Source organism: Uloborus diversus, chromosome 2 (genome assembly GCF_026930045.1).
Source record: "Uloborus diversus isolate 005 chromosome 2, Udiv.v.3.1, whole genome shotgun sequence".
Lineage (NCBI taxonomy): Eukaryota > Metazoa > Arthropoda > Arachnida > Araneae > Uloboridae > Uloborus > Uloborus diversus.
In genome coordinates, this window is record NC_072732.1 from 144,861,884 (window position 1) to 144,889,657 (window position 27,774).

The following is a 27,774-nucleotide window of genomic DNA, read 5'->3' on the forward strand; positions in this document are numbered from 1 at the left end:
ACTCGTGTAGGCACGTATACAAACGTATTCACATAAATGCACCAATAAATACGTATATGGGTATCTGCGATATGGGTATTCTTTATCTATGCAGATATACATTCGACTATACAAATATATACTTGCTTTTACTCGTATGTATACGAACACTTATATCTTCAGGTAGACACGTATATACACGTACGTACTCGAGTAGATACTTACATACAAGCATATGACATACAAGTATACAGGGTTAGTTTAAACTCTTGGGAAAATTTTTAACAGGTGTTAGAGGGGAGGATAAGAAGTAAGAATCACAAGGAACATATGGTCACAAACACAATGCTGACGCGCTACATGCACGCAAAGCCAAAGACTGATGGATGCCAAACAGGTCACAAATTTGTTACACTAAGACAATTTTGCACAAAATTTTAGGTTGTAAGAAGGTTTTAAAGCAATTGAAGAAATTTGCGGCCTGCAGCTGTAATGCATGCGTCGCAATCACAAAGCACTCTCTGTTTTAATAACGAGACTTTTGAAAAACTTTCATCCGTCGCTGCGCCTTTGTTGCGATGCGTGTATTAGAACTACTACGGGCCGTAACTTTTAAAAAGTGCTCTAAATATTTCTTAAAAACTAAATTTTGAGTAAAATCATCTTTGTGTAAAAAATTTGTGACCTGTTTTGCATCCATCAGTTTCTGGCTTTGTGTGCATGTAGCGCGTCAACGACCATAAACTCCTTATTATTCTTTGCTTTTTATCCTCACCTCTCACACCCCTTAGATTTTTGCTCCAGAGCTTGGATTCACTCTGTAGGCATACATGTATGTAAGCGTTGACGAGTATGTACGGACACATAAATGTACGTATATACGTTTTTTCAGGTATATAATTGTGTTTACACGTATACATACCTATATACTAGTGCTTCCAAATATACGTGTATATACGTGAGTAGACACGTACAAACACGCACTGGATGCATCAGCGAATTAACTCGTGTATACCCGTATATACATTTATGTACATTTATATATATACCCACAAGTACACTTGTACATATATGCATATATACGTCTACTATACATGTATATACTCAGGTATGCACGGTATCTACTCATATATGAACGTAATTACTCATGTTTACACGACACGTATATAATCGTGAATACACGCATATATTAGTGCATATACTTGTAACCATAAAAATAACTGAAATATACAAATATTAGGGTTATTTAATACGGTTTTGCATTTATTTTTAACTATGACCACTTTACCCCACATGCTATGACCACTTTCCCCCATCCCATGGGGTAAAGTGGTCATAAATACAAAGGGAAAAGAAAGTGTTATAAAACTAATTAAATCAATATTTTTTTTTCTAAACTTCAATGTACTGTGTTCTTTAATAATGCAATGTAAAATAACAACAAAAAAAGTTGAGGTGTTTAAACTATTTGTTGTATTTATTATCCACCAAAGTTGAAAACCTACGATTTTATGACCACTTTACCCCACCAGACCCTACAAAATATAGTTTTAAAAAAAATCATAATCTTTACTAATAATAAAGCTGAAAACCTGTCTGGAGATCTAGATCTGTGTCTGGATCTCTGTGACACGTATAGCGCCTAAACCGCTCGTCCGATTTTCATGAAATTCGGCATAAAGTTAGTTGTAGCATGGGGGGGGGGGGGGGTGCACCTCGAAGCGATTTTTCGAAAACTCGATTTTGTTCTTTTTCTATTCCAATTTTAATCACATTTACCCGAGCAAAATTATAAGATGGGCGAGTAAATTATCAAGTTTTCATAATGTTTAACCGTAATATGGGCAAGCCAATTGGCGAGAAATTCTTACATTATTTGTAAATATTCAAGCAAACCAAATGACCTTTTAATTTTTCTACAACGGGCAAAGCCATACGGCTATCACTAGTACACTATAAAAGACATTAACAATTCAATTTTTACCATTTAATGTATTCTTAATGATTGTAAATAAATTGTTAAACCCAACAGGATTGTTAAACCTGTATGAAGTTTGTGTCTACTTCTTTGACACATTAAAGCGTTTTTATTTATTTATTTATTTTTTTTTTTTTTTGGTACCAAATAATTCTTTTTTTCAGTCAATTTTTCATCTCCTGCGACTGAACCATACTTTTTAAGAGCTGCTTAGGGGTTACAAGTTTCACTTTGAGGGATTCACTAGACAAAGAGGGACTAGGACCAAGGGGGGTTTGGTTATTTCATTTTCACCCCATGAGATCAAATCGATGTAATCTTTGGCAGCAAAAATTATTTGTTGAACTTTAAACTTCTTAACCCCGCCTCTACTTTGTGTTTTTGCATTCAACACACGTCGTAATCCAAGTTCTCTTACATTTCACCGCTCTTTGCATAACATAGCCAAATGGATATTTTCTGTTGCATCAAAATACCCATTTCTTTATATAACCCGGTCTATAATGTTCTTAAAATCATGAGAGAGATATCGTGAATGTAAGATACGTTCAAATAAATGTTTAGAGCCGTAAGTATGAGAAGGTTTTAACTTGATGTTAAACCACACAGGAGCATACGCATTGCCCACTTGATCCGTACAAGAAATGGATCCTTTCTTGAAAATGTATGAATGAATAATGATTACTATTAATATATTTCAGTATTATTATTTGTTTCAAACAATTTTAGTGAAATGCCACGCCCATATAAAGGAAACTATACTTTACTACACTTTAACAATGTACTGAGTCAGAGTCTTGAGATCTTCATTCGGATTTTTAGTTGCCACGTACAATCGAAATATACGGTTTGCAAATGTAAATCATCTGGAGTGGGAAAGTTTTCCTAGATACCTTGAAGATAAATCTAGTGAGCAAGTTCCACTTGATATAGTGACACACATATCCAATACATATTTGTGATCGGTACTTATGTCCGTTATGTTCTCAAAAAGAAGGTTATTTTCAATAGGTAAGGAAGTAACCACAGGAAGATTAGAACAGGTTTCCAGCTGTTGACATATTTTGTCTTTAAATTCGTTTGATTATTTTGTTTTACCATCTAAGAATCCATAAGGCTTCTATTCCTGCTGTCTCAAAGAAGCTCTTGACCAAATGTAATCTATTCTGGAAACTAAAAAGTCATATATATATTTCACTTACAGAAAGATCTTTTTCAGCCGCACTTTTTAGGCCGTGTCCAATAAAACAGTAGCATTTCATTACATCTTCGTAAGTAGGTAGTAAAACTTCATTGAAATCGCTAAAGATTCCAAAAATAGGACATTCTGATGTTTGTCTCGTCTGGACTTGTTTAGACTGAGCCATTTTTTTACATCTTGTTTGCATGAAAAGGCAACTTTTCCGCCCTACGGCAAACTGAAAATCAAAAACTTTTTTTTCGTTCCACCCTATTGTACAATTTAAAATATAAATAAGCTAATATTAATTAAATTAATACTGCATTGAAAGTTAGGTGATCTCAATTAATATTTAAAATGTTATTAACAAGAACTTTGTCATTTCATAGTAACAAAAATAATTTTTGACTAACAACAAAATATTACAATATAAGTACCAATTTTTTAAAATTACCTATATTACCATATTGTTTAATCTTCGCCGGTATATTTTTCCTGACTGGAATAGATTACATATAGTACTATATATTTAAAATAATACCACATAGGTGGAGCTAAAAGCAGAGTAAATATTTCACATTTCACTCTGCCCCGCTAGTTCACTTTGTCCCAAGTTCCCCTACATTCGAAATTTGAAACTGAAGCTATTTAGGATAGCTGAAACTGGGGATTTAATTAGGACATAAATAATTTCGTACACAAAATTCAATAATACTACCTTTAACTTTATTTTGAACTTATTATTTTAGAGCACATAAAATCAAAGAATCAAAAACTAAACACAAATTAATTTAAGGTATGAAGTGAAGTTGGCCTGAAAAACCAGTCACTTTCACAAAATCAGTGGGAGGTACTGTTTATCCCTCCCAGATTTTTGTATATTATTTGTAACTGTAACAAAGTACACCTCAGATACTTTCCATGTCCAGCTCGATATTTCGAGTTTAGGTATGTTAATTCTGAAAGTCCAGATTCAAAGATATAGTGATTAAAAACATCGTAAAAGCCGATAATAATAATAACAAAAACGTTTATTTGTGGTCGAAACATCGAGTAAATTAGAGTTCGTTTATCTGTTTTACTTAATTTTATGAATTCATGTCTCCCTTGAAATTCTATGCCCTGCCCCCCCCCCTCCCGACTAGGGAGGCGCGCCCCTCCAGGGTGAGAGCCACTGCTGTTGAACGTGGATTAGTGTTTTTAAAAACAATGATGCTTTTGAATCCTGTGCAGCGCACACCACGCGAGTGTTGTAAGGACATTTTTCGAAAAATGTTGAGAAATGACATTATTCATAGAACTAACCAGTTTACTCTTGATATGCTATGTAAATTGCAACTACTACTAACATTCCAAGGAAAAAATTTCAACACCCATTTAGTAACCATTTTATTAGAGCACAATCGAGTTCGCAAGCCAAGACAGCATGAATTGAAAGCTTTCTTTCACTTTCCCTCCCCTCTATTTCCATAACCCCGTATCAATATGAAACCAGTCGCTAACAAAGACAGAAAACAAACAATAGAGACGCTAGTAAGCATATGGCAGAACTTGATATTGTCCAGGCATCGTTGTGAGATATTCTGCTACTGTGTCTGGTCACTGGTAGCGGGTAAATTACAGTACGTGGTGTCCAAGATGGGGTCGTATATTGTGGAGCTGGACGACTGTTGAGGAGGTAACTGGATGTGGTTAATGGATTGTATGTTTGCTCCACGTGACGCAATGCTGGTCTTGGTTGATACTCTTGCGTATCTTGAACGTTGTTGCCTTCTGCTGGACATATTTTGTCCGATGGCTTCAGTCTGTGAAGATAACAGTAATGGAAGCTTAGATTTTTTTTCTACCCAAAATTGCAAAACAGTGAAAAAATGATGAAACAGGCATTTGTCGGACGACCCTACTAACTCAGTGCGTCAACGCACTGAGTTAGTAGGGTTGTCCGATAAAGAGCGGATTCTAGAAGGGTCACCTTAAGGCATGGACACATGTGGTTCAAAGCATCAAATCTGTGCCTCAGAGCCAGACTAACGTACGCAAGCCACAATAGCTACTTAACAGGAGAGAGGGAAAACCTTTTCCTGATGCGTACAAAGGATAGGATTTGAGCTCTTTTAACACTGGTAAATAATTACTAAAGATTTTTTTTGCATTTACGTTTATATATGTGGCTTGATGCGGAATAGAATTCTACATACAATGCACTATAATAGACTGAAAATCGCAATTTTTGGACTTGCCCTAGTCTGGCTTTGCGGTTCAGAAATGTGTCGAAAGTTTAAAGTATACTGCACTTAGCAAGATGCAAATTTTAAGTCTAAAAAAGAAAGTCTCGTTACAATTCTAACCTCTTTTGCAAATTAAAAAACCACAATATTTTAAAGCTCCAGTATAGTTTAAGGAGGGGGCTCGGGACATCAAATCAAGATCTTTCCCTGTGTCTTCATAAGTCATAGTCAGGTCACACTGAGTCCTATACTTAACTATTCTCGTTTCGACTCCAGGGAAGAAGAAATTAAAAATAACGGGACCAGTGGTGTAACTACAGTTATCTGTTGGAACTTTACACACATTCAACGAAATACGCAAAAAGGGAACCCCTAACCATATCGTCGGGGGACAGTAAAAAAGCGCGATGTATCCGAAAACTCGATGTAACCGAGTTCTTCAAAACTAACGATTGAACTAACATTCAAGCAACTGATATGTGCGTCTACAATAAATTCAATTTATTCTTAAAAAAGGGTGAACTTTTGAAAAAAAGCAGCAAAAGACAATTACCTTACCAATGGGGTTGTTTCCTTCAGTCAAAAGTAGAACTTTTTGTCACTGAAATTGATAGAATAAGCAAAAAATAATAATAATAACATGGACCCAGAAAATACTTTCATTTTCCCAACAGTTATTTTTTAATTAATTCTTTTAAATGTCCGAATTTTCAAACAAGGCGCGGTCTTGATGACGTCACAAATGATGCACTTTGCCGCATCTTTCTACTGCGATTCCACGTTATGATATCAAGAAGCGAATTAAAATTGCGCTCTACGCTTGCTATCAAACATATAGTTTCCAATACACGTGAGTAAAGATGCGAATTAAATATTTTGCTCTGTGAAAATGGCATTTCATCATTTGTGATGTCATTGGACAGAAGCATAAACATTGAAAGCGCACCGATTAAAGTATTTTTTTTTAAATATTAAACTTAAACAAATTATTTAAAAAATGGTCAGATCCTATGTTTTTAAGCATGCTCTTTCAGAAAAAGTACTTTAAAAATTTTGGAAACGACCCCATTGCTATTTTTAATAGTACTTGTTTTACCTCTCACTCCCGACTCTTTCTAGAAGAAACAACGAGGTATGTAATTCAAAAATCTCACTTACGATTTCGTAATTGTCTCGCATCGGCTTCGTAACGAAGACATGGAATCGTCAAGTATATGCAAAGCTTGAGGTCCACAAATTCTCTGAGTGGGTTCTGAAACGCACTTCTCATATTGTCTGTAAGCACTGCAAAGAAAACAATTTTAAATTCATTTGCTATCAGCAGTTTAAAAATTATGCATGTTTATTTTTGTTTGTATTTGCTATGATAAGTTACTAGAAGTAGAGTTTTTGATGCTAGTTTCATCTTGAAAGACAAGCTACCTCAAATTGAACGAATACAATAATTTTACTGTAAAATTCTGATTCTGCAAAGCTGAAAAAAGGTAAGTTTAAATAGTCTTGCTAGAAGTATAAATGATTGTGGTTTTGTCTTCTTCTTCTCTGCGCAAATAGATAGATGATATGGATTGAATGTATAGTTATCTTTCTTTTAATTTTCCTGTGGTAGGGGGGAGGGGGTAATGCTACGCCTTCTTCAGCTCAACGAAGAAAAAAATTACGTTGATATTTAGGTCCAAAATGCTGTTTTTGTCGCATTAAGTTTCATAGAGAGACTTGATTATCTGATTATTATTATTATTATTTTGCAGTTAAAATGTTAAGGATCTTTTGATCGGATTTTTTTAAAAACTGTGGATAATAATAGTAACTTAAAGCATACACATAATTTGTTCAGAAGAAATGTAGTTTAATACTGTATTCATTATGAATTAAATTACATTTAAAGAATCGATTATAAAGCACTTAGCTTTTCCTTCTGTTAAAGAAGCTCTTTGAAAATTGCTGCAAATGCAAATATTTTGAGTTGTAGTAAACGTAAAATAGTTGGGATGGAGAAAGGAGGGTGCAATAAATGGAGATGGGGAGGCAATTCTGAGAGCCGCAATTTCCTAAATATAAATAAAACTCGTTATTGAATTAGTTTATAGCTAACAAGCGTTAACTAACAAACGTTAAGTTGAGGTTTCGTGGTTTTAGTCGATACGTTTCAAAAATTGCTATTCACAAAATTATTTTTAACATTTTATCCCAACATGATATTCTTATGGGCAATTCATTTTAGTTTTCGTTCATGCTCTTTCCAATGTGAAGAATAGATTTGAAAGAAATTTTGACTTTTTTGAGGCAGTGAGAAGCAAAGTGATGTAAATGGCAAAATTAAAAATTTGGAAATAACCAGTACACATAGTAGGTGTACCTCTCCTCTGCCTTGGGGCAAGAGATGATGCTAGTAGCCCTGGTAGTTGCTGCTATACATCATGATTTAGAAGAAAAATTCAATGAAAGCTTACCTAGGATGTTATCTTTAAACGCGTTCTACTCAAAACTTGAAAGTGCCCACTTACAATCCTTTGCTTTTCACTGCCTCATTTTTGATTTTATAAAAATAAATTTCTCCCGAAATAATGAATAACATCTTCTTATTTTCCTTGTTGCATACGATTAAAACAAAAGATAAAAAATGGCAGTCGGTGGAACTGACTGACAGGAGCTATCCTTTTTTTTTTTTTTTTTTTTGTTTACTGATGGTCATTGAATAGAGCTTATAATGTTGAAGTTTTGAACAAAGAAATCGAATTAAGCTTCAATTAATGCAGTTAAATTTATCAAAATAATATATTTAACCATATTACCAAAATTTAAAATTTTAATTAAAGTATTTTGTGATATATTTTCGTACAGGTTTCAAGTATTCGTTGATTACAGTAAAATTTTCTAATAGATAGGACACCTAGAAGTTTTTAAAAATTCAAGACGAACATTTTTAAAAAGTTAAAGTAAAAAAAAAAAAATCTGTTATCTCCGGGAAACGAAGGCCTATCGGATTGAAACTTGTTTTATTTAATTCAGAGCACTAACAGCATAGTATTTGCGTCCCATAAGAAGCATAGCTTCAAAATTGCTAATCCATTAACTTTTACTGAATGATTTATTATGAACACGTACAAAGATACATAATACTTTATTATTAAAATTTGAAAAGTTAATCCTGACCCTAAATTTGAGCTTTTTCGTGTAATGACTTGCATCTTTCAATGGAAAAAAATTAGCGTTGTTAAAACACAAATCTGTTTGATTACAGAATAATTTTTGTAATATTTTTGCAGTTTTATGTTTTAATAGCACTTGTTTTTTCATTTAGTTATTTTTTACCCAAAGGTGAGCGCTTTCATTCATTGTATCTTTTGCTTTTATATTGTATTCATTCATGAGATGTGCTTATCAAGTCTCTTTTAGCGAGTACTCACAGAAAACATCACGGTCGAACTTTTATTCGATGGGCATTGCTCAAGATGGCCGTTGTTTGGCCACACCTTTGGTAAACCACTAAAGAGAAGTTTTACTGCAAGAAGTTTTTTGGTCTTCTGGTCAAAGCAGCCAAAACTAATTAGGAGAATGTGGGGCAAAGTGAAATGGTTAGGATGACTGAGCTTTTTCAAAATGAACAAATTGGAAATGTATTTTGAAAATTACAGTACATAAAGAAAGAACATTCTATTTTATAATAAAACGTACATTGAAACTTTTTTTTTTTTGACAATAAATTTGCGCCCTCAAAAAAAAGTGGAAAATTTTTAATTTTCCCCCCATGGGGCAAGTGAAAAATGAAATATTTTTCTAATGAAATATTTTCTATTCAATTATAGAAAATATTTTTGATCAAATGAATCAGTAAATAAAAGGTTTAATAAGTAAATGAAAATATACGGAAACAAGAAACTGAAAACTAAATTATTTAATTAATTAATGTATGATAAAAAGTAAATGAACAAGTAAAAGAGTGAATGAATAAGAAAATGAGTGAATGAATGAATAAATCAGTGAATTAGTAAATGGAGGAATGCAAATGAATGAATTAAGAAATGAATTCGTAAGTTATTCAGTAAATGAATGTGCGAATAAACAAAATAAACTATTTCACTTTGCCCCGCATGTACATGACTGATTGTAGAAAATATTAAAAATACAAATAAGCGTAATATTAACTGAATAAATATTTCACAGAGTATAGGGTGAGTCAAAAATGAATATAGCGATTACAAACGGCTATAACTATTTAATAAAAAAAATATATATCGATAAGATTTACACAGAATGTAGACGGAACTTCAAAATTTTGTATACATATCTCAGAGATTTCCTATGTGTCTTCCCTTGGTCACACGAACAATAATTAAGCGGCTGTCCATTTCACGCCATACATTCTGAAGCATTTGTGCAGTAACCGACGCAAGCGCATTACAAATGCGAACTTTCAGTTCTTCAAATTGTTTTGGGCAAGGGGTGCATAAATACCTTGTCTTTCACATAACTCCATGGAAAGAAATCACAGGGTGTCAAGTCCGGAGGTCTTGGTGGCCAAGAGCAAAAGACATCGTCGGCGAAGTTTGAATTCGCGCATGTGCAGACTTCCACTTTGCTGCACCTGCGCTTTACGTAAACATTTTTTGAAGTTCCGCCTACATTCTGTGTAAATCTTATCGATATATTTTTTCTCATTAAATAGTTATAGCCGTTTGTAATCACTATATTCATTTTTACTCACCCTGTATTAGAAGGTATCAATTAATATTTAAAATGTTAATAGCAGGAACTTTATTATTTTCTAATAACAAAAATAAGTTTTGACTTGCAACAGAATATTACAATATAAGTGTCACTTTTTAAAAATTGCCTGTATTATCATATGCTTTAATCTTCGGTGGCATTTTTTTACCTACTGGAATAGATTAAATGCGCTACTAAAATATTACCAGATAGGTGGAGCTAAAAGCAGAGAAAATATTTCACCATTTCACTTTGCCCCACATTCCCCTACATTTGAACTCAAGTGTTTCGGGCATTCAAAATAGTAATTTAGAGACAAAAATAGTGTCTGTTTCACCTGTAATATGTATTTCTCTATTTCTCAAATACGTTTTACACTTGCAAGGAAGATAAACTCAGAAAAAAAGGAAAAAAAAAAAAAAAAACAATCAATTGGAATATTTTAGGTCAAATATAAACATACCAACATATATGTAATTCTAAAGAATGTGGGTTATAAGCGCTGTCTACCATTTTTCTGAAATGGTTGCCACAGCTATCCATGGAAACTTTCCGAAAACAGGTTGCATATTCCAAGTAATCTGTAAAACAAAAGGATGGCATATAAAGCAGATAAGGTTTATTAAATTACAAAGTTACTTTTTAAGGTTCAGATATTTTTAAACTATCAACAAAAGACCCAACTGGCAACTCATTTCGATGCATTTAAAGCATCTATTAAATATAAAAATATTTTCGTAGAACTTTTCATACAAACAATATTTTTGAATGTTCTTCATTAAGTGTGCTTTCATTGATGTAAAAAAGAAAAGAAAAAAAAAATGCGTAAGCCTAAAAAGTTATCTTATACTTTGCCTTGAAATTCGAAATGATTAATTTATGCATGCTACGTTTTCGGAATCTCTCTCCCCACAAAAAAGCTCTCGCTTTCTCTTTACTACCATGACTATGCATTTCACCGAAGTGCTTTGTTCAAATTATATTTTTAGAAACATATTGAAAAAATAAACGCAATACTTTTTTCAAATGCATCCTTTATCAATGTATATGATAAAATGAGTATTTTTTCAAATGTTGCATGTACTTCATATTTCTTGAATTCAGTTTTTAATTGTACATATATTTTGGATACATTTTAGCTATTTTAGCCACTAATGACATATTTTTTTACTTTCATTTCAATGAAATTTTGATATGAGTCATAACGGAGCTGTAAAACCGACTTCAAAACAGTTTTAAGAGAAACAATGAAATTCTCTTATTCGACTTTCAGAAGGAAAATCGGGATCAGTGCAAGAATGTGCAATTATTTGAGAAATAGCTATTTTTCGATATAGCTTCACTCTTCCTCCGAAGAACTGCGAAGTAATAAATTATACTACGAACTACAGGGAAACCCCAATTTTACGTCCTCCGAATTTTCGTTTTTCATGCATTTCACGTTTTTTCCATCAAATCCCAGTTTTTCCGAAAACTAATAATGTTAATTTAACCCGGATTGTAAGTTTGTTACTTATGAATTTCCCGCATTCTACATTTTCCCTGGGAAATAAAAAAAGAGAAAAAAATTCTAAAATAAGCAATATGTTTAATTGGTGCTTTTCAAAGATAATTCACATTGTTGAAAGTTAATGTATGAAAACAAAAGTGCTACTGTTCAATCCGTAGCCGTCCTTACGGACTTTCGTCTGTCAATGAGGATGAACAAGAAGAACGGGAAGCACAACTCGTCCCTTCTTTTCAATATTTCGTTGAAGCAGAGCTTACAAATAATGAAAAACTTTTCTTCCTCATAAAGACCAGGGGAAAAAAATCCTTTTCGTAAATTATAGACATTATATACCTATTGAAAAAGTCTTGTTTACTAACTTTAGTTTTTTTTTAAATTTAATATTTGCTTTCTATGTATTTCTCGTACTATACGTTTTGCGCATTTTGTGTTTTTTAACTCAGTCCCTTGAGAAACGTAAAATCGGAGTTTCACTGAAAATGCATTTTGCTTTGAAAATTTGTGCCATTGGCTGCTTTGATCAAGTTAGAACCGGTGCAATGGTATCACGAGAGCGTTTATTAGGAATCTATAAATGTGATTCAGCAGAGCTTTTAGATTTAGTTTTCCCTTAGTTAAATATCTTATTTAGACAGTTCTATGCCTTTTTAGTACAGTAAAAATAGGGGTCGGACCCAAACATCCAAAAAAAAAAAAAGCTAAACCTGGTGCAAATTGTTTATTACCCTCCCAATAAGAACAGGTAAAAAGTCCCACCCAATTGTGCGTCGGGTTTTGGAATGGGGAACATCTAAAAATTGCTGTTTTGGGTATTTTTCCAGAAATTTTAGAGTAAATTTAAAGTGAGAATATTATGTTTTACTGAATTTAAAAGCATGAAATTAAAGGTGTTTGACCCCCAAGAGGGATGACGTAACCCACCAATGCTACAGATCCCCCCTATCCCCGTAAAACGAAGCAGTACCCCCGAACCCCTCTCCATACGTTTCATATGGAAACATTATTTTATGCTAAGTTAAAGTTAGAAATCGAGTGTGTCCATTTTCCAAGATCGATGATGCACCTCCTCTCAAAGCTACAGCACCCCCCCCCCCCCCGCTCCACCAAATAAAATGAATCCTCACCCCCCCCCTTCCCTTTTATTTCAAGTAGAAGTATTATTTCATGCAAATCAAAAATGCATTAAATCAGGACTGTCCACTCCATAAGAACAGTAGCTCACCTCCCAAAACGAAATTATATACTAAAATATTATCCTCCCCCCACCCCCTCTAATGGTGCATATTTGATTAAATGGCCAGAAAAATTACGCTGAACTGTTTTTTTTACTTTCAAATGATTTCTCCTAAGTTTCTAACAAAAAGTTTTCGTTATCAAGATGTTTTTTGGAATCTAGATCCTCAGCAAACTCGTTATTGTTGTAGCTATGTCTAACACAGTTTGTGCATATAATTGAGCACTTCAGTCCACTTTCAGACTTTTCAAACATTCACTATATCCAATGAACTCCTCAGAGCAAGCACGAGGTTTGAGACGCAGAAAGTCTTCTAGAGCAGAAGGCTTGACAGTTGTAATAGGACGCAGATTATATTTCTGTGGTGCTTTCTTTGCACCCATCAAAAATGACACTAGCTTTCCCATACTTACAAATTACCTATACACTGCAGTGCTGGCATATTTCCTTGAAGTTTACATATCATTACCAAAAATATGATCAAGCAGGTATCTTCCATCTATTACATATGAGGCAGTGAGAAGCAAAGGGATGCAAGTGGGAAAATTAAAAATTTAGAGATAACCAGTACAAATGGTTGGTGAACCTCTCCTCTATGTAGAGGCAAGAGATGGTACTAGTAGACCTGGTAGTTGCTTCTATACAGCATAATTTAGAAAAGAAAATCAATGAAAACCTACCTAGGATCTTATCTTTAAACGCCTTTCATTCAAAACTTGAAAGTGTCCACTTACATCCCTTTGCTTCTCACTGCCTCATATATGACACCAGTTGTTCCTTCTCTGATGGTGGATGAACCTTTTGCTTCAGATAATAGCACTTTAACTATACAAGATTTCTTTCCTTCTGAAACCAGATTCATCAAATACTAATGGAGGATCAGCGCATAACTCGTGCCAGAAGTTTTTAGCAATTTGTTATTCCATCTTTACTGTTCATACCATTCGGTGTAAAAGATGGTTTGGGCTTACACATCTTTACCAATAGTAACTACTCTCCTAACAGAAGCTAAAACATAACTGTTTACCTCCTTTACAAAGAAATGCCACAAAATTGTTTGCCTTTCAATATCCTTTGATGTTACTACCCGAACGTTAAAGGTCTCATCGCAACTCACCTTATCATCAGCGCGCGATACCACTACCAACTTGAGAGGGATGAACTTCTGGGGGCTTTAGAAACGGATTGTGATTTCCAAACTGGGAGACAAAAAGGTGTAAATATTTAGCATTCTATTGTTGTATTGCTCATTGCTCTCATCAAGACTTGTTCTATCGTTGAATCACTACAGGTTCTAGACCACCTGAATTTGTCACTGAGTTAGATCGTTGTATAGCTGATGTTTGATGTGATCAAATTTTTTTTTACCGCATAATGTACTCAAAAGTTTGAGATAGTGTTGAAAGTATATGTCCGCATATTTAGCATAATTCACATAACCAGCTGCGTAAAAGAGAGGTAGCTCGGCGTTCGCAAATGAGAACCCCCACCGACTTAGAGGGTGCAGAATTGCAGCATTGCCCAGCTCACTATTGGCAATTTCGGTTTGTCCCCCCTTACGGTGATGGCAAAAGATTGTAGAATAGTTGAAGTTTGTTAATCAAGAAGAAGTAGGGAAACTTTGGTCAATTTGAACTTTTTTTATGCTGCACAGGAATTTTGTTTTCCAGCGCTCTAAACAGTTTAATAACTCCAGTCACAAATAATTTGGTTAATGAGCTCGCTTAGATCTTTTAGAATTATCATTCTGACATTACTATATCATTGTGTGGCATTTTGTACTTCGGAAAAGTTTAAATCAGGGAAATTTTTTCGTGAACTTCACTGCAATAGTTGATTTTAGAATGTAAATTCAAGGCCCCCCCCCAAAAAAAAAGGGAAGGTGCACCCCTTAAGTGTGACGGAGTATCCATCAAGAATAAAAGCCCTCAAAAAACAAAGAAATACCCCTTGAAAAAACTGCCTTAAAAATTCCAATGACGCAAAGCTGCTCCATGCCCCCCCCCCCATTCCCCCCCCCCCGCCTGTGCACCCCTGTTAATCAAAATTTTTTTCTGTTAGAGTTTATTATTTTACTATTATAGAGTGGTTTCTGCGAGGTTTGAGAATTTTTTTTAAGTAATAGAAATTATTTTTATTTAAATAGAGGATTATTTTGTCCCCCCCTTCCCCCCAAAACCCGACGCGCAAATTGCTGGGACTTTTTACCCCTTCTTGCTGGAAGGGTAAGAAGTAATTTGCAACAGGTTTCACTTTTTTTTTGGATGTTTGGGTTTGGCCATTTTTTGGCCTAATTTTACTGTACTATTTAGAGTTGTTATTAAATTTTGGAATCTTTGATAAAATCTCTAATTACTTACCTCGCCTGTAACGATCAGAGCTACATATCGCATGTACAGAATCTATGGAATTGCTTACAGCTTCATTAAATTTCGTTCTTTGCTCCTCTGAAGAGCAATCAATGACATATTTCCTGACGCAGTCCATTATATGGCTCCATACCCTGGAATTGGGAGTTGAGTTAGTTGCTTAAAACGTAACATATATATATTTATACTTAACTTTAATAGTCAAAGTTCATTTGTTGAAGAAAACAGAAATGTTTGATTCAAAAAACATAAAAAGTTTTCAAAAAACAATTTTTCGAAAAAAAAAAAAAAACTAGCTATCTGTGTTTGATTTTGCTGCGAAAATACCTTTATACAGGGCCGTAACCAGACTTTTGTTTCGAAGAGGGTTTTACCAAACACATTACTCGTGAACTCTATATGATCTCTAACATTTGATTTCATTCGTATACCGTATAGATTTTTGTTCAATAGGTTATTAAAATGAGGGTGTATAAGTACTTCTTTAAGGGCATTAACATGTGTTCATGTAAAAGATGACGTATCTATTGAATGAAGAAAAGAAATGTGTGTTGTGTACACAGCATAAGTTCACCCTTGTTAAAAAATCCATGAACTCAAAGAATAGATGAGTCTACTTGTTTTTAGCATTCAAAGTAATACTTCTTAAATTTATATTTTTGAGTTATAAAGTATGTTGACTGTAGACTTTCAAATTTAATTCTGATTGATTCTGATTTTTTTTTTTTTTTTTTTTTTTTGTTAGTGTCAGATATTTAAAACTTGAAGGAAAACGCTTTGCCGTTTTGTAAAAAATGATGTTTGCAATAACTACAGTAAAAATAAATACTCCAGATAAAGATAAGTTTTTACAAAATTTCACTTTCAAAATAAAATTTAAAAAAAAAAACTCAACAATTGTTTAAAAATAAATAAACTAAGATAGCAATATTTTTAGGCAAAAAAAAAAAAAAGCATTATAAAAAGCAGTTTTAAAAAAGTTTTAAAACATTTTCTGAGGGGGCTTGAACCCTAAAAACTAACCCTTTAAATACAATCCTGATTTAATTGTACACAAGTTAAATTTCACTATTTCCAGATTCCAAATATTTAAACATATATTAACAAAATGATAAATTCTAATTTCTGTCGTGTCATCATTCAGATCTTCCGATACATTTTTGTATCGGATATTCGCTTAGAGCATTCGAACGTCACGAATGAACCTGGTAATTAATCTTATTTACCATTCGTTTGAGCAAAAGCCCGGCAGGAGTCAATTAAGTCGTCGTACTTAATGACATCGAGGGAGGTTCTTTGAAGAGGAAATCACCTTTTGTCCATTATTCCAGGCCATTTCGGAGTGCATGTGAAAGTGATGTTGACCTGTTGTTATGAAAACGGAAATTGGTTCTCTAACAATTACCGTATTTTTATCCTCTTCCTTACTTCCTTTGCTGCTCTCGCTATTTTTTTCTTTTTTTTTTATGCATTATTTTCCAAGCTTTGATAACTGGATTGAGAGTGGCGCTCAAATAAAGTAGATTCAAGAGAGATTAAGCAAATGCAGGCGCTATTTTAAGCTAATGGCCATCACTATTGCTGCAAGCAAGGGTGAACCAGATTTGCATTATCTATTTATTTACGGTAAAAACACTTATTTTTGTGAGGCTTTAATTTTTTGCGGGACGTCGTAATCGAGAAAGTTTAAGCCTCGAGAAATATTTCAAAGTCAACTTTCGGTTGTTTACATAAAATTCGCGAAATTTTCAGCTCGCAAAATCACCGTTACCCTTCATTTTCTCGAAAATTATGGCTTGCAAAAATTCGTGCTTTTACAGCATTCTAAAAGAGTAGTTTAAAAGCAGTGCCGAATCTTCAATTTTTCCGGTCGGGGCAAAAATTTAAAACTCGCCTTGCTTTATCCAGCTTCCTTTAAGCTTTTATATCGAGTTACAACGAAAACACACACACACACACACGCAGAAATTGGGTGAATTTGCCACCCTCCAGAAGTTGCCGTTTGGGACCAGTACTGAGGTAAAGTCTTATAACCGTCTTATAACCCCCCCCCCCTCTCCGAGAAGGTAAGATCTGGCTGAGATACCTACTGTACAGCAAAAAGTATCCGGACACTCCCAAAAACTGACATTTCTAGAGGCAAAGAAGACGAATTGTATTATATAACTCTTCTTGCATAAAATATTTGCTTAAGCTTACATTTTCCACAAAACACTTAATCAAAGCGCATTTAGAGGACCATCAACAGGAAATTAAAGCACCAAAAAAGTTTTTCTGGTGATCCAGCATCGTGAAAATCTGATGTTAGTCTGTGAGTTCCACTAGTTTTTCTTGCTATGGGCAATTGTTCTGTGTATCTTCATAAAAACGTTAGAAAGATATACGCATTTCTTCAAAACAAGAAAAAAAAAAAAAAAAAAGAAAAGAAAAAGGAAGGAACAAAAATTCAGAATTAAAAGGATTTTTTCTTTTCTGGAAATCATACATTTGAGTGCAATACCGCTTCTGGAGATGCAATAATCGGTAAAAAGAAATTCTAAAAGTAGACCATAGCGAAGACTCCAGAAAGAATGCTGAATGGTACTGTGACTTGATCTGTACCGTGTTATTCAAACTTGATATTAGTTTTAGTTTTAATGCCCAAAGGCCCGTCATTTACGGGGGGGGGGGGCCGAAGAGAGCAACTGACTCTACCTTGCTTCGAGAAATCAATGCATTTCCATATATGTGAGTTATTTCTGTTTTTTTTTTTTGAGCAATCACAATTGTTTTCGTTTGGCCGTCCTTGACGTTGTGGTTCCTTTTTCAGCTTGGACCAGGATCCTCTGCAGCATTACCGCCCACCGGCCTCTGCAGGTGCGGCTCCTCTGCTGGTGAGCTCTGTCCCCGGGGACCACTTCTCCAGGGCGGAGGCGTCCATGTCCTACACATGCACGTTCACACACACAGGGGGGGGGGCAAGGTGGGTGACTGCCCCGCACTTTTTTCATCATCAAAGATTTCGTCAACATTAAGATTTTAGTTTCAAAACATTTTGGGTGAGATTACCCGAACGTCATTAAATAGTGCCTAAAATTTCAGTTAAAAAAAAAAACTTCAGTTTTAAAAAACTTCCAGGAGAAAATTTCCAAGCGTAATCCTTCCTTCCTTAAAATTCAAAGATGACCTAAATGTGCACTATAAAGACTCCAGTGTGAGGAAAAAAATCAGGAAAAGAATTCCCCTAGATAGAGTAAAACTGCGTTTTTAAAGCTCCAACTTAGAAAGAAAAAAAAAATCCGCAGATTTTTTTCTGAACTCCCCAAAGGAAGTTTAAAACTGAGTTCTTAGGATTTTATCAGTTCCAATAAATAAATAAGTAAATAAATAAAATACTAGGAGAACCTCCGAACCCTTTTGTTCCTCCTTAAGTCAGAGAAGAGAAGTCTGAAATAACGTTTTAAAAAACGTTTAAAAAACGTTTTAAACTTTGCAAAACTTCTGGGAGCGAACCCCAAACCCCTTGCTCTAAGTTTCTAAAGATGGCTTTAGTTTGCGTCTTTAAGACATCAGTTTAAGATTTTCTCCAAGAAAAGCCTTCCTAACCCTTATATTACCAAAGACAGTCCAAATTTCTTCATTTTTATTATTATTGTTAGTAATTAAACTTTATTTTCAAAAAACGTTAAGGGGACAACCCTGGAAACTACTTTCCGTTCTTCAGAACGTTGACAAAACTCTACAAAAAGGGCGTTTTCCAAACTGCAATTCCAAAACATTTACACGAGAGAACATCAGAAGCCTCCCCCCCGCCCCCACAGTCACTCAAAAAGCCTAAAATAGTCTTCAACTCCCTAAAACAAATTTGCACCCGCACTTTTAAGCCCCACTCGCCGCCTCTAATTTTTGAATATTAAATAACTTGATAACTATTGGAATTAGTAAGTTCAAAGAGTTCACCGAGGAATGCTGAGTTGAAAAAATAAATAAATAAAAAAATCTTGTTAGCAGCCATGCTTTGCAGGGTGGTGCCCAAAATTCGGACAATTCAGTGATTGATTATATGTTCATCGTCCTTTTTTTTTCGCTTTTAGCTCTCGAATATACGCTTCACTTCACATTTCGAAAACGGAAATGAGTTGACGAATTCACTTTCACAATTTTTCACGCCATTGTTTCCATCACTTTTCTCATTTTCCTTGCAGGATCATCAATCAAATGTTTGAGTTTTTATGGACAACAATGTTGTTTAAGGGCGTTGCAAGGGTAAACGACAAAAGCAAATAGCAGGTGAATTTTTTTTGCTGAAATAATTTTGCTTTTTAGATTGATGCATAGAAAACTTTACCAATACTTACGAATATCAAACAAAATGCAAACAAATGAGAATGGATTCATTTTCACTCTGGTGGCTTTAAAGGCAGAAATCTTGGGTTTGTGGGGTACAGGGGTGCCCACCCCTAAGAGCAAGGGCGCACCCCCTAAATATCGAGATGACCCCCCAAAAGCAAGAGCCCCCCATGAAAAAAATACCCCTTAAAACACCCCCCTAAAAATTTCCATGGCACAGTCTGCGCCATGAGCCCCCCCCCCCCCTCCTAGGTGGACACTCCTGGTGGGGTACATCATAGTTCAACATGCTATCACCGTCCTTTACGTAATAAAAATGTTCCTTATTACTGTTATACATTCTACACACATTTAATGTTGTTGTTGTTTAGTGCCAACTAGGCTGGCAATTTGGGGTGAGCTGCTTCACTCTTCCAACTGTACCGAAATTTTGTGTGAAGTCCGACTTCCACAGTACACACATGCCATAAGGACCCGTGTGTAGGGAAAGCAACCATTCATAGCACAATAACACATTCTTACAAAGAAAGGACAAGGATAGGAGATAAAGAGAGATAAAGAAAATGTCCCAAATGACCTTATCAGAAGCGCATCAATACAGCTATTCAATAAGTAGTTTTGTTTCATAAACTTCCATTTTATTGCTGCATATTGTTACTGAGTCAAGTCTCCAGATTATAACATTTCTCCAAAGCTTTTTACAGTGGATAGTGGAACATAACGTATGAAGTACACAACATCTAACGTACATAACGTCTAAAGTACTTCTTAAGCATTGTTTTCAATCAACATAGCCATATTGTTTCAAAGGAGTCTTCTACACCAGCAATTCTCAACTGGTGTACCGCCACCGGTTCGTCCAAAAATTTCGCTGGTCCTCAGAGATTTTTGCTCGTCCACATTAAAAACTATTCTTTACTTTATAAAATAAAAAATAAAGCTTTATTTATGCATTTACTAATTATTTATTATTATTATTATTATTTTGTAAAAAAAGAAAAAAACCTCAGACATTCGCAAATATTTTTCACTAGTGTTAAACGTTTCTCGAGTGAACAGTTTTTTTTTTTTTTCAAAAAGATAAATGAATAAAATTAAGAAAATAAATAAAAATAAAAAAATAAATAAAAATAAAAATTAATTAAATTAAAAAAAAAACCCTTACCGGTCTGTAAATCGAATTTATATGTTTTTTTGACGGTCCACAAATGCAAGGGTTTTCTCTCTCTCTCTTTTCTTGGACCCGGGGGGGGGGGGGTAAATCAAGAAAAGAAAGAAAATTAAAAGAAAAGAAGAAACAAGGCATCATCGGTTCACTATTTTGTTTGAAAAGCTCTTGCCCTCCCGCGGGTCAAAAAAGGTTGAAATCTCTGCTCAAGACTGATCGAGCTTACTATTGAGTCAGATGTGCGCTTTTCGGAACTTTTTTTTCGATTAGTTGGTGTGAAGTCGAGGCTCTTCTGTGATCCATTTTTGCCATTGGAATCATGCATCTAGGATTAACGTGTGTGTATATATCTACTATATGTATTGGAGTTTGTGTACTTACTGACACATGCCTTCGATTTCGAGTTGCGTGATAGGGAACATGTATCGCACTTCATTGAGTACGGGTTGCATCATGGCCGTGCAGTTACCCAGTTTCCTTTCGCAGACATCTTTGCTCTCACAGAACGGTATCAGGCACCAGAGAACTAACGAAAAGAAATGCATATTAGTTATAGAAGTTACCTTAATGCAGATTATTAATACTACCTTAAAGTTGCCCGTCAAAGTATGACGAGTGAAAATTGCTTCTACATTTTAACGAAGCAATTGCCTGTTTGGTGATATTTTGATGGTTGAAATTGTAACCCTAACTCCAGTGGATTAAACCTAAACGCCAGTGGATGGCGTTCATTTTTTAACGCTTTTCCGTTTTTTCATTTCCCTGAAATGGCACAGTCTTACCAGTGAAACAGTTAAGTTAATGGATCGAGTTCAGCCTTGTCACAATAAAGCTTTTCCCTGCGTTACCAAATCGCATTATCAAATTATCATGCCGTGGCGCGAATTTCGTTGTTGAAACACGCGGGTTACTCAATTATCGGCTATTATTTATATGAAGATTATAATTAAGTAAATAAACGATCATCCGCTCCTAGGGAGAGTTATTATTATTATTATTATTACTATGATTATTTATAAAGGACAATCGAAAACTTTTCATTTAAAGACGGTCAAAAATCCCTGGCTACTCTACCGAAGACACTTAATCTATCAATCAATGTCATTTCTAATTCATAACAAAAAAACGCTTTACACGCATCAAAAACTGAAGTAATGACGCTTCATTTTCACCTTTATTTTCTGCCCCTCTTCTTATTTATTTACTTATTTACATCAAATTCCGTTGCACTCAGTTTTTTGAATACTTGCTTCCTAGAAGACTTACATTTCTTTCAATACATACAAGGAACATTAATGACATCCTTTGTCTTGAAATGAATCGATATTCTCTTATTATTCGGCATTTATTTTGCCCACTGTTCGTATCAGCTCGACTGATTGGCTTGGGTAAAGTATATTTTAATGTTTAATGAATTTAAGTTTGGAAGAAAAAAAATCCTAAATAGCTCAAATACGTAATGAATTTCAGCTTCATACTTTCTTTTCGTGCGCATGCATTGGTATTGAAATCTGTACTGTCAATTAGGATGACCTTGAGCAATGCGGGAAAAGTTTCTGCCACTTCAAAAAAACGTCGTACATTTGGCTAAAAAAGACTATAAGGTTCAGAGTAGTGTAGTACTCTCCTGGTACTGTTATGAAAAAGAGTTTCTATTCCTTATTTTAGAAAAAGAAATTATCAATACTGTACAACAGCCTCATTGCACCATTCAATAATTCTGGAGATTTTGTTTTAAAGATATTTCTGGAGTTTCTGAAATCAGACTTCATCCATTGTTATGTATTGAAAATGATATAAACGGAGAGTTTATAGATGTTTAGAAATTTTATTTTTTCTGGTTTATGTTTAGAGAATTTTTATTGTAAAAGATTATTTTGCATCCCATTTCTAATGTGGCTGAAAGTTACTCAACTATCAGTATAATTCTGAACCAGGCAAATAATTCATTTTAAATGGATTTCATATTTTTTATTACTTAATTTTGCATACACAATGCTTTAAGAGTGTTTCTTTAGTTTTACGACAACAAATATTTAGACCTTCATTTTACGCGGGTTTATTTTACGCAGATTTGATTATACACGGTTTATGATTGAACGTCTTTATTTCGTTTTTCGCGGAAGAGTTTTGATTTTATGCGGATGCGGCATTGCAAACAGATAAAATTTTTCCCTCTGTCAAAATCCAAACTTCTGAGACTGCAGATAACATGCAAGTAACTGCATTTTGGCTGACGAAAAATATATTTATATTATGCTGGCGGTTACAATACATTTTCTATGTTAATGTTTATGGAGTTATTGCAAGTTGAGAGTAACGTTTATTGTTTCTCCTTCACATGCTTCCCCTTCAAGATTACTCTCCATACACTTAGAAATAATCACTCACCATTCGCCACCTGGCGACCAATAGTCACACTTAGGCGACTAAATGAAAATGAAATACTCAATTTTATCTTCCGCTCTAGCAGTAATTTTAACCACAACGCCATGTCTTTCAAAGCATTACAAAATTTACTGGCATATATCCTGTTCAGGTCATTTTGGTTGGTTAAAACTTTACATTGTACTATCGAAACTAGGAATAAATTTAAAAGCAATTACGTGCATACGAAATGAATAAACGCCTTTCTGAAACAATGAAAAAGTAATAAAAAACGTTGATAAAGCTCAATTAAAAAATTGGATGGCGGTCACGTGTTTCGTGGTTTTAAGGAACTTCTTTTTCGATGCAACAATGTTGAGAGCTTTCAGATGCCAAGTCAACCGAAAAAAGGAATGGACGACTTTTCTCGAATGATTTTACATCACAAAACTCACACTTCATTGCATTTAAAAAGGGGTTGCTTGAAACCCTGAAACGCGCGTCTACAATCCAATTGGTTATTCGTACTTGGTCGACGTTATTTACTACTTTTTTTAGAAATGTACATGCTCTTTTTTCCTTATTTTATAATGCAAACTCTCAGTTTCTTTTGGATTCTTTGCGAAAAGCCGTTTTGTAACAAAACGTGAGAAGTATTAATATTTGAGGCATAACATATGTTCTTTGGAATATGTTATATTATAAATGTCAGTAATTATGTTTTTATTTTACGAACCGTTTTACTTTTCAACTAATTTGTGGTCGCTATACTCCTCTCCTTGAATCCGTGCTTGGTCACATTTAGTTGGCGATATAAAAGTGCTCGACCCCCCCCCCCCTCCCAGCGAGCGTGATCTGGAAAGCATGTAGGGGGGAGGGGGGAGACATGCGTGCAAAGGTGTGGAAAGAGTTTAGTATTCTGTAGAGAAGAAATTGAACAACAAAAGTTTTTCAATGCAGAAAGAAACTTTAGAAGATAGATTAACTAATTAAAATGTCCTGTTTTTAACACCATACTTGGGGCAAATCTAACCTGGCAGCATCGTTATACTAACTATAGATGTCTTTGTTCCCAGAAAATTAATTTGTGGTGAAACCATTCCGACGGCAAAAGAAAATGAAAAGATGCCTTTATTTAATTGCTTTTTTTTTATTTTACTCTTCATGCATACATTAGTAAAACACAATTAATTTTTTTTAAATTTCAGTTTATCATTTCAATAAATTTGATTCTTTTAAACATATTTAATCTTAAATTAATTAGTGCACTTCATTTTTTAATGAGCAAAAATTGTCAAGTGAAGCAATATTAAGCTTAAATTTTCTTAACACTATATTTTTTTTAAATAAATATTCATATGTACATTGTAGTAGTAGGATCTCATATGCCAGTATTCTCTTCTACTGCTTACTTTTTAGTGTAGCGCTTTTTTGTTTTTATAAAAAAAAGTGTTAGATAAAATGGCTACTAATGATAAAAAAAGCTGCTACTAAACTTATCTACTGCATGCTTTCATGAAGCAATGTTGCTTTAACCTGTGCCCTTCCCTCTTTTGGGATTTGAAAAGTTAATATTTTGACTTATAAGCGGGAGTTGTTTTCCGATAAAATTTGCATTAAGTACACATCATTTGCCCTCACTGGAAAAATTTTAAATGATGCGCCTTCTAGTTCCTGTTTATTTTGATAGAAATGGTAACACGATATGGTGTTTGAAGTAAAATAGTTTTGAGAACCCCCCCCCCCTCTCGTTTTCTCACTCTCTTTTCTTTTCTTTCTTTTTTTTTTCGATTTTAAGTGCGCCAGAAATTAAAAAAAAATGTCTATGATGAACAGAAAGTTTTTACTTTTTAAATAATACATACACAATAGAAAAATTAAAGGTAATGTAATGTTGATTTTTCACGCAAAAAAAGGTTTCCCTTTTGTTATTTACTTCAAAAACCGCTGAAACCTCAAAAAATGTAATGCAAAAGATTTGGGCGATAAGATGTTGGAATGGTACGGAGCATGTATTAATGCGCATTCCCGCATATTTCCTGCTTATATGATTATGAGAAATATAAGATTTAGGACAAGCCGATTTAAGAATGAGTGGATGTTAGATAACTATGATTCTATTGTATCCAAGTATTTCCGATTGGAGCTAACCATTATATGCAGAGAATAAAACTACTAGTATTTCGTAATGCAGTTGTGAAATTTTCATCAAAGCTTATAAACCTACTTTAAAAAATTCAATTTCAAGAGTTAATTTTTTATAAATATTTTTTGACAATTAAAAATAAATATTTATTTAATTTTTTGCAAACTAAGTAATGCGTTTTCCTTTCTTGATATGAAAGTGTTGAGATATTTATGACTCTTTTGTTACATAAAGAAGAGAAAAACCGTGTTAGACAAAAGCGGAGACTGCGTGTAGTGGATCCCCTTCGGAAATTTTTCCAACTGTCGCTGTTTTTGATATCAAAAACTACATATTATTTTTTCTTGAGCTCACGATGTAACCAAATATTGCGATTAAAATGATGTTAAAAACTTTTATTAATATGTAAAATAATCCGGCAACTAAATTAGACAAATCTTTAAACAACACAAAAACTTCCATTCATTTTTTTTTTTTTTTTTTTTTTTTTTGCACAATTTCAAACAATCGTCAAACTTTATATTGGAAACATTTGGGATGGGCATTTTTCATTTTATGGTCCCCAAATGTATCCCAGCGTTTGGTGGTAATATCTCTTTTTCGAAAGTTAGTGACAGACTGTTTTTCAAAGTAGGGTGGGGGTGTATATTATCTAAGGTAGTCCAAAGGAATTACTGCAAATTTGGTAACATTTTAAATTGCACCAAGAAGCCTCAAGAATTGAAGTTTTCCAAAATAACTAACGCAATTAAAGGGGTATAACGGGTAGCTACATTTTTTAAAACTGTTTGTACTTCAATAGCCAAATAAAAAAAAGGTTTTTAAGAAAAACAATTTCGTCCTTTCATTTCTAAATGAATATTATTTTGTTCTTTTTACTTATTTCTATTTTAGTTTATGGGTAAAGATGAACTTCGATTTTTAATCACGTCAAAGTGGTGTTTTTTGCTTTCTGCCAGTCAAAAAAGAAAATAAAGAAAAGCAGCTGTTGTTTCTCATAATTATTACTGTCACAGGGAACGTCATTTTCCTTTCTTTCTTTCTTTTTTTTTGCTTTGCTTTTTCTGTGCGATTGAAGTTTTTTTGGGTTATGTACCTAGGAGGTGGTAGGCTCACAGGATGGAGTTCATTATTTAATTATCTATAAGATATGCCACGTTAATAAGCACCCGAGCAACGCCAGGGAACAAGCTAGTTTATGAATAGTTTTATAGTTGTTCAAATCTAAATAGCAATGTTAGCAATAATAATAAAACACTAATAACAACAGTAATACTTTAACAATGCTTTTGTGGCTGATGCATTTTTCTAATCAATCATTTTTTTTTCGTAGCATCAGTGTCAAGTAGATGATATACAATTTGAAATTTAAGTGCAATTGTTTTGTTGTTATAAAGGGTGTTAGTTTATTTTTAGCAAATTTTCAGCTGTTCTCCTTTTTAGTTTCTTGCTTGAACTATTTTTATCATTAAACTACGGATGTTATAAGATAAAAATTAGGATGCGGAGAAGAAAAGTATCTATAAGACAGAACATTATTAAAGGAATTTTTTAAAAACAGAAACTTTCGCTACATATGAAAGAATACAGTATGCAATTTTATACTGAACTTTTAGATTCTTTTCAAAACAAATTAGTACACATTAGTATTTACTGGAGAATGCTGAATCAAAATAATGTAGAAGATTTGACAGTTTCAAGCTAAAATACTTATATATAACTTACTGCTTGAATAAACAAAATCACTTACCAAACACGAACATAAACATCCAATTAGCACTTGAATTCATTGTTGACGGCTTTTTTTTTTAAATCCAGAGGACTGTAAAGAATTTTTGATTCTCACTTCAAAATAAAGCATTCATTGTCCTCATCAAAACAACTGAACGTTGGCTGAAGTTGATAAAAAATTAACTTCCTTCCAAAAATTAATGTCTTCGACTTAAAAAAAGATATAGACTTGAATCTCGAAAACCCTATTCGAGCCCTTACGAAGTGCCCATGTTAAGATTTGCTAGCCATATCAAAACTAGTGCTTTGTCATAACTTTTGCAAACACGAGGATTCGCAGCATGCGCATCATCACAAAGCTCAGTACATGAAATCAATGAAAGGAAAAAAACTGAGGATAGAAAAAACACGAAATGTGGGTGGTTTTCAACATAGGAATTGACGGGGTCAGTTGCTGCTGGTCAGCATACACGACAGCCAAAACAAGACTGTCCAACGAACCACACTTCCTGGATATCCGGCCAGCATTGTAAGGACGGTTATTTTCCTGCACAAAATTTTCCTATCCAATGAAAGGCGGTGACAACCAATCGTTTTCACGTTAGGGAGTGAATGGGCAGGACAATTTATGGACAAGCTGGAAGAACAATGTCACCCTTAAAAGCCCTGTTTGTCGGAATGATGCGGAGGGTTTTAACTCCCTCTGCTGGAATAATGTTGGTCATTTATTGTCCACTTTAGGCCGTTATTTTTAGACAAATGCTTCGCTATCCGGTTCTCACGTCAGTAAAGAGTTTCCGGGGATACATTCTGGTGGTCTTTAGGGTGAGAAATTAAAAGCAGCT

At 34.0% G+C, this 27,774-nt stretch overlaps 1 protein-coding gene across 1 annotated transcript; it reads right to left on the reverse strand.

Annotated features, from left to right (window-relative positions):
• Positions 1–4,518: 4,518 nt before the first annotated feature.
• On the reverse strand, positions 4,519–27,428 carry LOC129217390 (uncharacterized). The gene is made up of 6 exons (XM_054851687.1): positions 26,949–27,428; positions 21,067–21,211; positions 15,180–15,322; positions 10,539–10,656; positions 6,524–6,649; positions 4,519–4,942 (listed from the first exon to the last, which is right to left on the reverse strand). Exons 1-6 carry the CDS (start codon positions 26,986–26,988, stop codon positions 4,636–4,638), a joined length of 879 nt encoding a protein of 292 aa, XP_054707662.1. The 5' UTR covers positions 26,989–27,428; the 3' UTR covers positions 4,519–4,635.
• Positions 27,429–27,774: the final 346 nt, after the last annotated feature.